Source organism: Sorex araneus, chromosome 2 (genome assembly GCF_027595985.1).
Source record: "Sorex araneus isolate mSorAra2 chromosome 2, mSorAra2.pri, whole genome shotgun sequence".
NCBI classification, from domain to species: Eukaryota; Metazoa; Chordata; class Mammalia; order Eulipotyphla; family Soricidae; genus Sorex; species Sorex araneus.
In genome coordinates, this window is record NC_073303.1 from 252,665,560 (window position 1) to 252,679,292 (window position 13,733).

At 61.2% G+C, this 13,733-nt stretch overlaps 1 protein-coding gene across 2 annotated transcripts in view; it reads left to right on the forward strand.

Moving 5' to 3' along the window:
* Window positions 1–13,733, forward strand: part of SLIT3 (slit guidance ligand 3) — a 517,570-nt gene that overhangs the window by 476,973 nt on the left and 26,864 nt on the right. For both annotated transcript variants that reach the window (XM_055125249.1, XM_055125250.1), the window contains 6 exons: window positions 6,011–6,161; window positions 7,089–7,163; window positions 8,136–8,279; window positions 9,907–10,050; window positions 10,733–10,896; window positions 11,763–11,895. In XM_055125249.1, the coding sequence (XP_054981224.1) occupies window positions 6,011–6,161; window positions 7,089–7,163; window positions 8,136–8,279; window positions 9,907–10,050; window positions 10,733–10,896; window positions 11,763–11,895 (811 nt within the window). The remainder of the gene's footprint in view (window positions 1–6,010; window positions 6,162–7,088; window positions 7,164–8,135; window positions 8,280–9,906; window positions 10,051–10,732; window positions 10,897–11,762; window positions 11,896–13,733) is intronic.

Genomic DNA, 13,733 nt, shown 5'->3' on the forward strand with positions numbered 1-13,733 from the left:
GTAGCTTCCGTTGGGAATTTTTTTCAGGTCTCTGGTTTTGGGTTTTTTTTCCTCTTGGCGGGGGGCAGGGTGGGGTCACACCTGGCGATGCTCAGGGGCTCCTCCTGGCTCTGAATCAGGAATCCCCCCGCCTGGAGGCGCTCGGGGGACCCCTATGGGATGCTGGGGATGGAACCGGGGTCAGCGTCGTGCGAGTTGAACGCCCTGTCACTCACTCTGGCCCCCCCGGAGGCCTCTTGGGGAGGGTCTGGGCCTGAGACTCCCCCGCCCCGCGCCCCCTCCTGGGTCTCGGGCGGGCCAGGGAAGGGGTCTCGGGAGGGGCGCGACCCGCGGGCCCCCCACCCCCGCCCCGGCTGCTGCTTCTCCACGCTGCTTCCCCCTCTCTGTCTGTCTGTCTCTCTCCTCCCGGCCTGACTGACTCTGCCGGCCGCCTGGCCGCGGCGCTTTCCCTTGTGCTTGATCTAACCATGTGGTGGAACGATGCAAACGGAACATGGTTCTGTCAAGCACCGCGGAAAGCTCCGCTCTCCTGCAGCATGGCCGCCGCCGCGGGACGCCTCTTCTCTGCTCCGGACCTCCTCGGCCCGTCTCTGCCGCGCCCAGGGCCGGGAGGGGGGTCCCGCCGCCCCCCCCCCACGCCAGGATCCACACCACAGAGGGACACACACACACACACACACACACACACACCAGGATCCACACCACAGAGGGACACACACACACACACCACACACACACACACATCAGGATCCACACCACAGAGGGGGACCCACATGCACACACACACACACACACACACCCCAGGATCCACACCACAGAGGGGGACCCGCGCGCGCGCGCACACACACACACACACACACACACACACACACACCCCAGGATCCACACCACAGAGGGGGACACACACACACACACACACACCAGGATCCACACCACAGAAGGGTACCCACACACACACACACACACACACACACACACACCAGGACCCACACCACAGAGCAGGCTCAGAGATGTAGCTGGGGGTGACACACACACACACTCTCGCGCGCGCGCGCGCACACACACATACACACTCGCGCGCGCACACGCACACACACACACACACACACACACACCCTAGGGGATCTGGGCCCCTGCCTGGGGTTTGTGCCCCAGGACCGTGGCGTGTTTCCTGCACTGGAAGAGGGGGCAGCCACAGCCACGCAGAGGGCCTTACACGTTCGTGAGGACCCCTCTTCCCCTCGGTAGCTCACCCCCGGGAGAACCAGCCCCCACCCGGCCACCCTCTGGGAAGCGTCAGGAGCGAGCCTGAGGTGGGGAGAGGCGGACGGGACCGTGGGGGACTAGCCCGTGGGGGCCAGAGCGCCCGCCCCTGCCTTCCTCGGCACCCCATGGGGCCCCACAGACGCCATCCACGAAGCCTCCCAGAGGGAAGGATACCCCCTCCCCAGGGAGCCTCCCGCCCGTCCTGCTGGTTTCTCGATTAAACCGTCAGTGCTCAGGCCCGCTGGCCTCGAGGTCTTAACATAATCTGGGGCCTCGTGCTGGGCACTGGGCGGGGGGGGGGGGGGGTCCCACAACACCTGGGGTCACCCCCTCCTCATTCCCACACCGGGCCATGCTGAGACCCGGGAGTCGGGGGGACTCGGCCCCCAGCCCAGGACGCTGCAGGCTGGGTGTGGCCCAGAGGGCTGGCTGCCCCCAGCACCTGCTGGCTCTCACGGGACTCATCTTTTCCATAGGAAGAATAAAAGCGCTGGGGGGGGGGGGGTGGCTGGAATGATAGCACAGCGGGTAGGGCGTTTGCCTTGCACACGGCCAACCCGGGTTCAATTCCCAGCATCCTATATGGTCCTCTGAGCACCGCCAGGGGTGATTCCTGAGTGCAGAGCCAGGAGTAACCCCTGAGCATCGCCAGGTGTGACCCAAAAAGCAAAAAAAAAAAAAAAAGAATAAAAGCACTGGAACTCTCGGCCTTGGGGCGTAAACCCGAAAGGGCCCCTGATTGAGGTCAGTAGGGAGAGAGGGGAAAGCCGGTTCCGGAGGGGGCCCCCGGGAGAACAAGGGTACTAGGAGCCTCCGCGGGGAGACATCCTCCCCTCCCCCCGTTTGGCATCCCTGGTGGGCCGGCCGCAGCCTCGTAGGACTGGGCAGTGTCCCGCCCACGGGCCCAGGCCCCTCAGAACCTTGCATCCCCTCAGCGGGGGGCTGCTCTCAGCAGAGAGTCTTCGGGGTAGGCCCCACCAGCCCAGCGCCCCGGCTCAGACAGCTGGTGGTGACTTTGGAGAACTCTGTGGCCGGCCTCTCTCGCTCGATCTCTCTCTGTCTCTCTCTCTCTCTCTCCATTGCGGTTCCACGCAGCACTCTGGCGGCCTCTTCTCACCCACGTAACTCTCCTTCCAAGCTGACGAACCCCCTGCAAGGCACCCCTTCCCCGCCTCCCCTAATTCCTCTTCCTGCTAATTCTCCCCGCTCCTCTCAGCCCTGCCTGCCTTAGGCCGGGGGTTGCAGGGGCGGGGTGGGAGAGGAGCCCCGGACAGACACATATGAACCGTCTCTGACTCCGTCTCCACACGCTGGTGACCATAGGATGAGGGGAGGAGAGCTCCGGGCACACACACACCCCCGCCTCCATCTGCCCCTCTGCCCCGGACCCGCCAACCCCCGCCCAACCCTCCGTGTCTGTCCCCTCAGCACCCCCTGAAATGGACGCAAGGCAGCGGGGATGAGGGTCTCCGCCGGCCCTGTCTATTAAACTCCTCCGCCATCCTGTGCTGAGTGTCCTCTGTCATCCGCTGTCCCGTGGCTCTGAGCTGCCCACGAAGGCTGGGGAGGGAGAGAGTGACCCCCCTCCCCTCCCAGGACATCGGCGCTCCCCAGGGCCGGAAGCAGGGGTCTGGGGGGGGGGGCATGACCTTTGCCTGTCCCTCCCAGCGGGCCCCAAAGGGACGGAGCCACGTGGTCCCCCTTTCCTTCCTCCTCTCCCGCTAAGCGTTTCTGGCAGTGATGGATGGGCCTAGAGATGCAAAGAGACTTTTAAAGCTCTGGGAACGTTAAACAAAAAGAAAAAATGACTTGGGGGCCGTGACGAGCGTCGGGGCAGGGCCAGTGGCACAGCGCCGGGATGGAACCGGAAGCCAAGGCGGACGGACGCCTCTCCCTCTGGCTCCAGGGGTGGGGCGAGGGGGTGGGGGGCGGGGAGACCGGGTCTCGGGACCGAGATCGCCCACACGCCCCCTGTGAAAACACGACTGCCTCCCACTCGGTAAAGATGACCCCTGACCCCTCGCTCTCAGCAGAAACTGCAGCAGGGGAGGGCTGGGGTGTGCGGGAGGGGGGGCGGGGGGGAGCTTTGTCCAGCGAATCTAGTTGTAGGAGCATCTCATTAAAGCAGGTCAGCTGTCCACCCCTCCCAGCAATGCCGCAGGACCGAGGACAAGGGAAGTTCCTTTGAGGGGTCCTGCCCCATGTAGACCCCACCTCCAGGAAGCTCTGCCGTGCTCCGAGCACCCCTGCACCCCATCACACGTCCCCTGTGGGGAAGGGGACTCAAAGATGGACGCGTGCCCAGGAAGATGCCCAAGTGGCCAGGACAGAGAAGGAGGGAGTTGGGGGGAGGGTGAGACGGGCCCCCGCTGACACCTGCCTTTCTCGGGGGGCACCGTCCAGGCCCCCCGCATGCCTGAGTACAGGGACAGAGGTGGGGTCCAGAAGCACATGTGCATCCAAGTGGGGGGTCCCCGGGGATGGACATATCCCTTGGGTCTGTCCTCCTCCCCCCAGCAGTCTACACTGCTGGCCTCACTCTCCTAGCCCATTTAGACTCAGAATCACTTCAGGGTAGGCCCGGATCTGTGGGACAGCGGGGAAGGCGCTTGCCTGGCACGCCACCAACCCAGGTTCGATTTCCGGCATCCCACAGGGTCCCCCCAAGCACTGCCAGGAGTGATTCCCGAGTGCAGAGCCAGGAGTCAGCCCTGAGCACCGCCAGGTCAAAAGAAAAAATATTTCATGATTGTTGCCAGGATTGAATGAGGGGGGGATGGGGGATAAAGGGAACCCACTCCTTTGAGGTTGAAAGAGCTTGGCCAGTGGTAGTGTGTGTGTCTGTGGGGGCGGGGGGGCGTTCAGTAAATACCTCCCCCCCAGATGTTTATCCTGTGAAAGCATCACATGAGTCACCCCGAGCCAGGTGTTCCACACGGTTCTACCAAGAAAGCAAGCGTGGAATCACACACACACACACACACACACACACACACACACACACACACACAAACTCCTGACCCTTTCCTAAACACTCAGTCTGCCTCAGTCTCCCCCCAGATCCCCACCACCATCCCTGCCCCACGACAGCACCGGGTTCTAGAACACCGTGTGGCTCCACCCACTGGGACGGTCCCAATGATGCCAGCCCCTCACAGGGCATGTAAATTAAGGCACAGGCAGGTGTCTTGATCACAGACGAGGCAAACGGGCCAGGGGCGCCGCAGGAGATGTTCCTCCCGGGGCTTCTACAACACTTATGACTCCTGACAGTCCCCCCCCCCCCGTGACCCCTGGCCTGTATGGTCGCTGCTGCCCAGCTCAGCCTGGGACGATGCCCACACCCTCAGACCCTTTCTGCTTGCAGGCGGGACCCCATCCCCGCCCCCCGCCCATTGTGCCTGAGGCAGATGCTGACCCCAGACACCTCTCTTAACATCACATCCACAAAACGTGGGGGGTGGGAGGACAGCAAGAGCCACGTCCCCCAGCAGCTTCCTTGTTCCCTCTGGTGGGATTGGTGGGCCCATAGAGGGGGTGGGCAGGACCTTTCCCATTGTCCAATCAGCAGGTTCGATCCCCAGCACCCCTAGAGGGTCCCCTGAGATCTCCAGGAGTGATCCCTGAGCACTGTTGGGTGTGGCTTGCCTGCAAAAGAACAGAATTAAAATGCATGGTCCAGAGATGTAGTACAGTGCTTGCTTTGCCCATCACCAAGCCAGATCAATCCCAGGTACCACATCTGTACCCCTAAGCACCATCAGATATATTAGAAATAAAATAAAATAAAATGCACACATAAAAATATTCCATGACCTGTATGTATATATGTTTGTTAATCTATTTTTCTTTTTGGGGTTCATCAGGGTTCTGGGGAGCCTCCAGGCTACACGCAGTGATGCTTGGGGAACTGTGTGGGGCCAGGGATCAAACCCAGCCCCCCTCACAGGGGTCCCTTAAGCCAGGACTTTGGAGGCCCCCCAGAATCAATTCCCACGCACAATGGCCACAGATCCCCCCCCATGCTCTCATCCCTGTTTCCTGCCATTTGGGGCCAGTCATGTAGCCCCCTTGTGCCAGCCTATACCACCTGCCTCTCATTTGTACGTGCAGAGGGACATAAGTTGGGAGGGGCCTGGGTGGACAGGAGGTCAGGACTAAGTGGCCCATGAAAGCTGAGGCCCGGTTCTGCACCGACACGCCTCTTCCCTCCCACGGGATCCCCAGAAAGGACCTGGAGGGAACCCATATCATGAGTGACCAGGTCCGAGTGGGAGGGAGAGCCCGCCAAGAAGGGGACAGTGGGCCCCACAAGGCGGCCCTGTGCCTGTCTCAACGCCCTGTCCATCCCCCAGATACATAAACACACACACACACACACACACACACACACAGATGCCCCTCTGGCCCCGCCCCTCTGGCTCCGCCCTCATTTGACTCCGCCCTCATTTGACTCTGCCTCTCTGGCTCCACCCTCGTTTGACTCTGGTGACGCCCTCATCTGGCCCACCTCTGGCCCTGCCCCTCTGGCTCCGCCCTCACCTGACCCCGCCCCATCTGGCCCCACCCCTCTGGCACCGTCGTTATCGGACTCCACCTCCCTGGCTCCGCCCTCATCTGTCACTGGCCCCGCCCTCATCTGGCCCCGCCCCCTCGGGCTCCACCCTCATCTGGCTCCGCCCTCACCTGACTCCGCCCCTCTGGCCCTGCCCCCATCTGACCCCACCCCTCTGGCTCCGCCTAGGCTCGGAGGATTACCGCAGCCGCTTCAGCAGCTCGTGCTTCATGGACCTCGTGTGCCCCGAGAAGTGCCGCTGCGAGGGCACCGTCGTGGACTGCTCCAACCAGAAGCTGTCCCGCATCCCCAGCCACCTCCCCGAATACGTCACCGACCTGTAAGTGCGCCCTTCTCCCCGACCCAGCACCTGCCTAGGCGCGTCCCACCACCCAGCACCTGCTCAGGCCGACCCCACCCTCTCGCATCTGCCCAAGCAAGGCCCATGCGCTGTGGGAGCGGGGTGGGGCCGGGGGCCGCCACGCCCTCCTCCACCCACACCTGCTCAGCTCCGTGACCGACCCAGTTCGTTCAGCCTATGGGGATGCGGTGAGGGGATGAGCACACAGTACCCCCCACCAATGCACCCCACCCCCAGGAAGTCGACAGTGGGGCCTGAGGATTAGGGCCACGCGGTGGAGCCAGAGAGCACGTGGGACGTCCATGTCCCAGGCTCCGGGCCCAGGCTGTGACAGGGGGCAGCTGGAAACCTCCTAGCGGCATCGGGCTGACCCTCCCGCCCTGGCTCTCCCCCACCCCTCCCTCTGCCCGAGACAGGACAGGCCGCTTCTCTCCAACACTCAGACGCGGTGTAAAGTGTGGGTGCTGCGGGCCACCGGGAAGGGGGGCGGTTGGGGAAACTAAGGCAGAGAACCATGATCACAGAGACAGCCCCTGCCCCGCGCCGTCGGGGTGCTTCCACTGCTATCGCTGGTCCCGCCCTCATCTGGCCCCGCCCCCTTTGGCTCCATCCTCATCTGTTGTGGCCCCGCCCCCGTCTGACCCCGCCCCCTCCGGCTCCATCCTTCTCTGGCTCCACCCTTATCCTTCACTCTCTCCGGGAACCCACAAATGGCACCCGAAGATGTGCAGCCAGCCTGGTCCTCCCTCTCGGCCACCACGTGACTCTACAGTACAGGTCTCCGTGTCCAGGTGGCCTCAGAGCCGTGGGCGCGTCAGGGCAGAATGAAGCCGGGGTGGAGGGGACTCCCCCCCACCCCCCCGCAACTGACCAGCCACCCCCGTCCCTTTGCCACTTCCCACACAGGCGGCTGAATGACAATGAGATCTCAGTGCTGGAGGCCACGGGCATCTTCAAGAAGCTTCCCAACCTGCGGAAGATGTAAGTGGACCCTGGGCCGGGCGCGTCTGCTTTCACACACCCCCCACCCTCCCCTGGGCCTGTGGGGCTGGGAGCTGGAAGCCAGGGATGGTGGTGGGGGCCCAGAACAGCCCTCCTGCCCCCCCCTCTGCCCCGGGGCTGAGTGCCCCATCAGGGCTGTGCCATGGTGGCGGCTGGTTTATTTCCCCGATGGCAACTGCGGAGACCAAGCCTTATCTTCAGCTTGTTCTCGGCCCTTCTGCTCCGTCTGCCGCCGCTAATGGACTGAGGCCCCGCTCCCACCCCGGGCCACCAGCTTCCGCCCTCCTGGGTCTCCTCAGAGCTGGGCTCTCTGTCTCCTGCCCTCCCCACCTGCAGCCCCTCTTGGCGCCAGGCCCTCGGGCGTCTGTAACAGGGTGGTTTAGAGGATGGCTGCACGCAGGGGCCAGGGTGCAGCACGCGACCCCCCACCTCCACCTGCTGGGAAGCGTGATTTCGTCCAAACGTGACTGGGGCACAAGCCTACACAGTGCATGTACATGTGAAAGTAAGGTGGGCAGCACCCCCCAAAAAAAAAATAGCAAAAGTGATGGTACAATGAGGAGGGCGCTTGCCTTGCAGGCAGCTGACCCAGACTCAATCCACGGCATCCCAGATGCCCCCTTTCGAGCACTTCCAGGAGTGACCCTCGAGCACAGCCAGGAGTAAGCCCTGAGCATCTCCGGGTGTGGCCTCAAGAACAACCGAACGAATCAAGGCGGTCGCAGGAAGACTCTCTGAGTTCTTCCCCTTGTGCTTCTCTGAGGCGCGCTGCTCAGCGGGGGTGTCTGTCAGGAGAGAGGACATCACTGTAAATCTGCAGGGCAGGCACCGGAAGCCACTGGCCCCCGGCCTGGCCCGTCTGTCTCTGCACTCGAGCCAAAGGGGCGCTCCCCCGGGTGTGCAGGTCCCAGGCCAGATGGACACCTGGACCCTTCCGTCTCCTCCTTCCAGAAACCTGAGTAACAATAAAATCAAGGAGGTGAGAGAGGGCGCCTTCGACGGGGCGGCCAGCGTGCAGGAGCTGATGCTGACCGGGAACCAGCTGGAGACCGTGCACGGACGCATGTTCCGCGGCCTCAGCGGCCTGAAGACCCTGTGAGTGCCCAGCCCAGGGACCCTTCTCCCTGCCCTGAAGGGAAGGGACTCTTTCAAGGGACACTGGGCGTAAGGTTCCACAGACAGAGTCACTCCAGGTGCTGAGAGGGACCCACACACACACACACACACACACACACACACACACACACACACACACACACACACCCATACACCTCAGTTCTCCCTTCCCACCCAGAAATAGCCACACAATGTTCATTCACTCATAACCACACACAATTCACTCATACTCTCACGAGTGCGAGAGTATGTGCATGTCCCCTACTCCAAGAGCACGGCTGGGGGCTCAGGCCAGAATGTGTGTGTATACAGGGGAGGAGCAGCGGGTGTCAGAGCCACATGACTGCACCGGGTTTGGGGGCTGGCACAGCACTTTACACACAAATATACACACTGAGACACACACACAAGCACAGCCTCACACTGACACACATGTACACACACTCACATGCTCATACTCTCGCACTCACACACACACCCGCACACATATTCTTATACTCACACGCACTCAGTGACACACACATTTATACAAACACCGACAGCCACACACACATTCACACTCACACATATACATACTTTCACACTCACAGACTCAGACACTCACACATATGTTCATACACATACAGAGACTAAAAACACACACAACCACACACAGCCTCACACACATTCATTCTCACACTCATATACAGACTCACACACACACATACAGACTCAAACTCTCACACAAACACACATACCCTCACACATACAACCTTGCACACTCACACATGCACACACTCGCAGACTCAGACACTCACCCATACACTCACACACATTCATTCTCATACACATATGTACACCCACAAACTCACACACAGAGACTCATACATACACTCATAAAAATTCACTCTCACACATATACACACACTCTCACAGTCACACACAAACTCATTCACACACATATACACACACACCCACGCACTCGCACACATATACACACACATTCTCACACACACATTCTCACACAATCAGACACACATATACTCACACATATATACACTACACACTCACACTGACTCAGACACACCTTTACATACTCACAGCTCTCACACTCACACACAGACGCAGACACACATTTACACTCTCACACAGACTCAGAAACACACATTTATATGCTCACACACTCACACATAGACTCACACACGTTTACATACTCACACACTCAGACACACATTTACACACTCACACTCACTGGCTGAGACACACACATTTACATACTCATACACACATAGACTCACACATTTACACATTCACACTCACCCACAGACTCAGACACACACATTTACATACTCATACACTCACACTCACACACAGACTCAGACGCGCACACGTTTACACATTCACACTCTCAGACACACACATTTGCAGACACACACGCTCACTGCAGACTCACACTCCGTACATTTACACACACACCTCATACTACTCACATAGACTCGGACACACACACACACACAATCATCCACGTACAGAGACCCAGACTCTCACACACCCATACACTGACCCACACACCCTCGCACACACGGGAAGGAGCCGGAAGGAGGACGCCCGTGCCTTGTCCCTACAGGATGCTGCGGAGTAACCTGCTCAGCTGCGTGAGCAACGACACGTTCGCAGGCCTGAGCTCCGTGCGGCTGCTGTCCCTGTACGACAACCGGCTCAGCACCATCGCGCCCGGCGCCTTCACCACGCTCGTCTCCCTCTCCACCATGTGAGTCCTGGCGCCCCAATGCCAGACCCCTCTCCCTTCCAGGCACCAGCACTGCTTAGGGGCTGATGGGTGGTCTGCGAGCCCACCAGAGCCTGTCACATCCGGGACAAGTCGGGGCCCCTTCAAGGGAGGAGACCTCGTGGGTCCTCCAGCAGGAAGAACCCGTGCAAAGGCCCTGGGGTGGGCTGGTATGGAGATCCCAGCAGAGTGGAAGAGACTGGAGACCTGAGTCCCAGTCCAGAGCACCTGAGGAAGCCACTTCATGTCCTAAGCCCCATGCACTTGGGCAGACACACCCCAGGCCCGGAGTCCAGGTCAGGGAATGCCCAGAGACCAGGTCCCTGATGGTCATGCAGAAGGCCAGCATAGACTGACCCCCAGGTGCTGAGGAAATGAGGGGTGACAGGAAGATCAGGTCAGCACAGAAGTCCTCAATTCCCTGGGGGGGAGGGGCTTGGTAGTCTGAGAATTCATGGCGAGGTGCAGGGGGCAGAGCTGGGACCTCCGAGGGTTCCGGGACACCCAGTGTGGGGTGATCGGGATCAGAGAGCAGGGCCACCTCCGCGGGTAGAGGGCTGCCGCGGAGATGCACCCCCTTTCCCGGCGTTCCCTCCTGCATCCCCAGTGCCCAGCTGGCCCTGGAGGGGCAGCCCCTCACACCGTCCTGGTCTCGCCCCCCCAGAAACCTCCTGTCCAACCCCTTCAACTGCAACTGCCACCTGGCCTGGCTGGGCAAGTGGCTCCGGAGGCGGCGGGTGGTGAGCGGGAATCCGCGTTGCCAGAGGCCCTTCTTCCTCAAGGAGATCCCCATCCAGGACGTGGCCATCCAGGACTTCACCTGCGAAGGTCAGTGGGCACGTGGGGAAGGTCCCAGACATGCAGAGGGGTCCCTATCTTGGACATCTGACCCCGCCCCCTACCCCGGGGCAGGGAGTCGTCCCAGGGCACTGGAATTTGCAAAACACGGTGGTTGGTGGCCATCTGTGAGAAGCCCCCAGCATGCGGAAAGTCTATAGGCCATGCCTATCCGTGAATGCCACGCCCATTCCCTTGGACGCCACGCCCATCCCAGCGGAGGTCACACTGTATCCATGGATGCCTCCCCATCCCTGTGGAGGCCACACCCATATCTGTGGGTGCCATGCCCACTTCCGTGGAGGCCACGCCCACATATATGAATGCCACGCCCATCCCTGTGGAAGCCACTACCATACTCGTGGGTGCCACGCCCACATCTATGGACGCCACGCCCATCCATTGGAAGCCACACCCACACTCGTGGCACCACGCCCACATCTATGGATGCTACGCCCATCCCTGGAGAAGCCACACCCATGCTCGTGGGCGCCACACCCATTCCCATGGAAGCCACGCCCATAACAATGGAAGTCACTCCCATGCCTGTGGAAGCCACACCCATACTGTTGGGTGCCACGCCCACTCCCATGGAAGCCACGCCCACCCCTGTGCAGGCCACACCCATACTCGTGGATGCCATGCCCATCCCCCATGTAGGTCGCGCCCATCCCCATGGCTCCTTCCTTCCATGGCCTGGGGGTGGGGGCTGGGGGGATCCTCCCTCCCCTCCATCTGTCCTGTCTAGCTCTGCTGTCCCTTCTCCGTCTTTGAGCAGAGACGAGGTAGCCCTGCCTGTACCCCACCTGGGTACCCCGGCTGCATCCCCTCACGCTCCCCTTGGGCCCCCTCCACAGGCAACGACGAGAACAGCTGCCGGCTGGGCCCTCGCTGCCCGGCGCAGTGCACCTGTGTGGACACCGTGGTGCGATGCAGCAACCAGGGCCTGCGCGTGCTGCCCAAGGGCATCCCCAAGGACGTGACGGAGCTGTGAGTGCCCCCCGCGCCGCTTGTGTGACTCCCCCTAGCACCCCGGGGTGCGCCCCCCTGGGCCGGATCCCAGGAGGGAGGGGCTCTGAGGAAGGTCGCGGAAGGTTCCAGAAGCTGGGCGGGCGGCCGTGACCAGGGGAGCAGCCCTCACTGCACAGCAGACCACATGGGTTCCTTCCTTCACCCCTCGCGGGTGTCTCTGGGTGCCCCGAGTGTCTGCTGACCCTGAGCGGCCGGGCAGGAGGGGACCCCACCCACGGCAGGGAGGTCGAGGCTTGCTGGGTGGTCAGCACTGGAAACTGACAAAGGAGCCGCCTCCCCTGGGGAGAGGAAGGGTGCTGTCTCAGGGTGGAGGGGGAGGCGCCCAGGATTAGGAGGGCGGGAGGGGGGTCCCTGAGCAGGGCCCACAGGAGGCCGGAGCCCCCCACCCCCCACCCCCAGGCCTCAGGCTTGCTCGGGCTGTGCCCTCAGTCACGCAGCAGACCCCCGGCCCACCCCCAGCCCTCCTGGCACTGTGCACCGGGCCTGTCCAGCGCGGAAGGCGGGCGGGGTGGAGGGCTCGCTCCCAGCCTTTCCTGACCCCCGGCGGGGGTGGGGAGCGGGAGGAAGAGAAGGAGGGGGGATAGGACAGCTGCGATGGTGCCGAAGAAACCAGACGTACGGGAGCAAGCGAATGCCTCGCCCCGTAGAAAGTGCTCCCCCCTTCCCAGGGCTGGACAGTGCCCCGGGTACGGGTGGCCACAGCGGGCCCTGGAGTGTCCCTGCCCCGCCGGGCTGAGAGCCAGGTGGCACCTGGTGAGGAGCAGAGAATGCTGGGAAACAGGCCCCCAAATGACACAGGTCACTGCCTGTGATTCTGAAGTCAACTGCAGGCCTCAGTGCCCTGCTCTAGAAACGGGCGCAGGGAGGTGGGGGGTGGGGGCACACGTCCCGCACACAGCCCCCCCCACCCATCACCACCCAGCGAGTCTCCCAGAGGCTGCAACGGACTCAGGGGAGTGAGCTGAGGCGGCTCCCCGCCTCCCTTGCCGAGCCCCCTAATGCCCCCCGCCCCCGTGATCTCAGACCCAGCTGCCAAACTCCCAGCTGAACAGATCCCCCTGCTCTGAGGAAAAGCAAAGGGAGTAACGGGGCGAGTGTCCAAAGGCAGGAGAGAGGGGCTGCGGGCTGACGAGGAGCAGGCAGGGCCGTTGGCAAGGAAAGTGGGGTCCCCTCACCCCTCCCCTGGCCACACAGCAGGTAGGGCCATCCACAGGGGGAAGTAGAGTCCCCTCAGTCCTGACCCTCGCAGACCCCACTGTGCATGGGCACGCACACATATGAGCACATGTGTGTGTGCACATATGCACACACAAGCACCAGTATGTGCACACATGTACGTGCACACACCAGCACTACACATGTCTGTGCACATATATATACACACCAGTTCGCACATGTACACACATGCTAGTACTGCATGCATACACATGCACATGTGGATGTACACAGTCATGTCCATGCATACGCATGTATGTATACACAGTACTGCATGCATGTACATGCACACAACAGCATATACACATGTCTGTGTGCACATGCTTATACACACTAGTATACACATGTGCATATGCTATACTGCATGCATATACATGCACACATAGGTGTACACACATCATTTCATGTGCCATGCATACACATGTATGTATGCACAGTAGTGCATGCATGTACATACACACACCAGCATCTACACATGTCTGTGTGCACGTGCATATACACACCAGTACACACAGGTATGTACACACTAGTACTGCATGCATGTACACACATTGGTGCATATCCATACATATACACGTGTA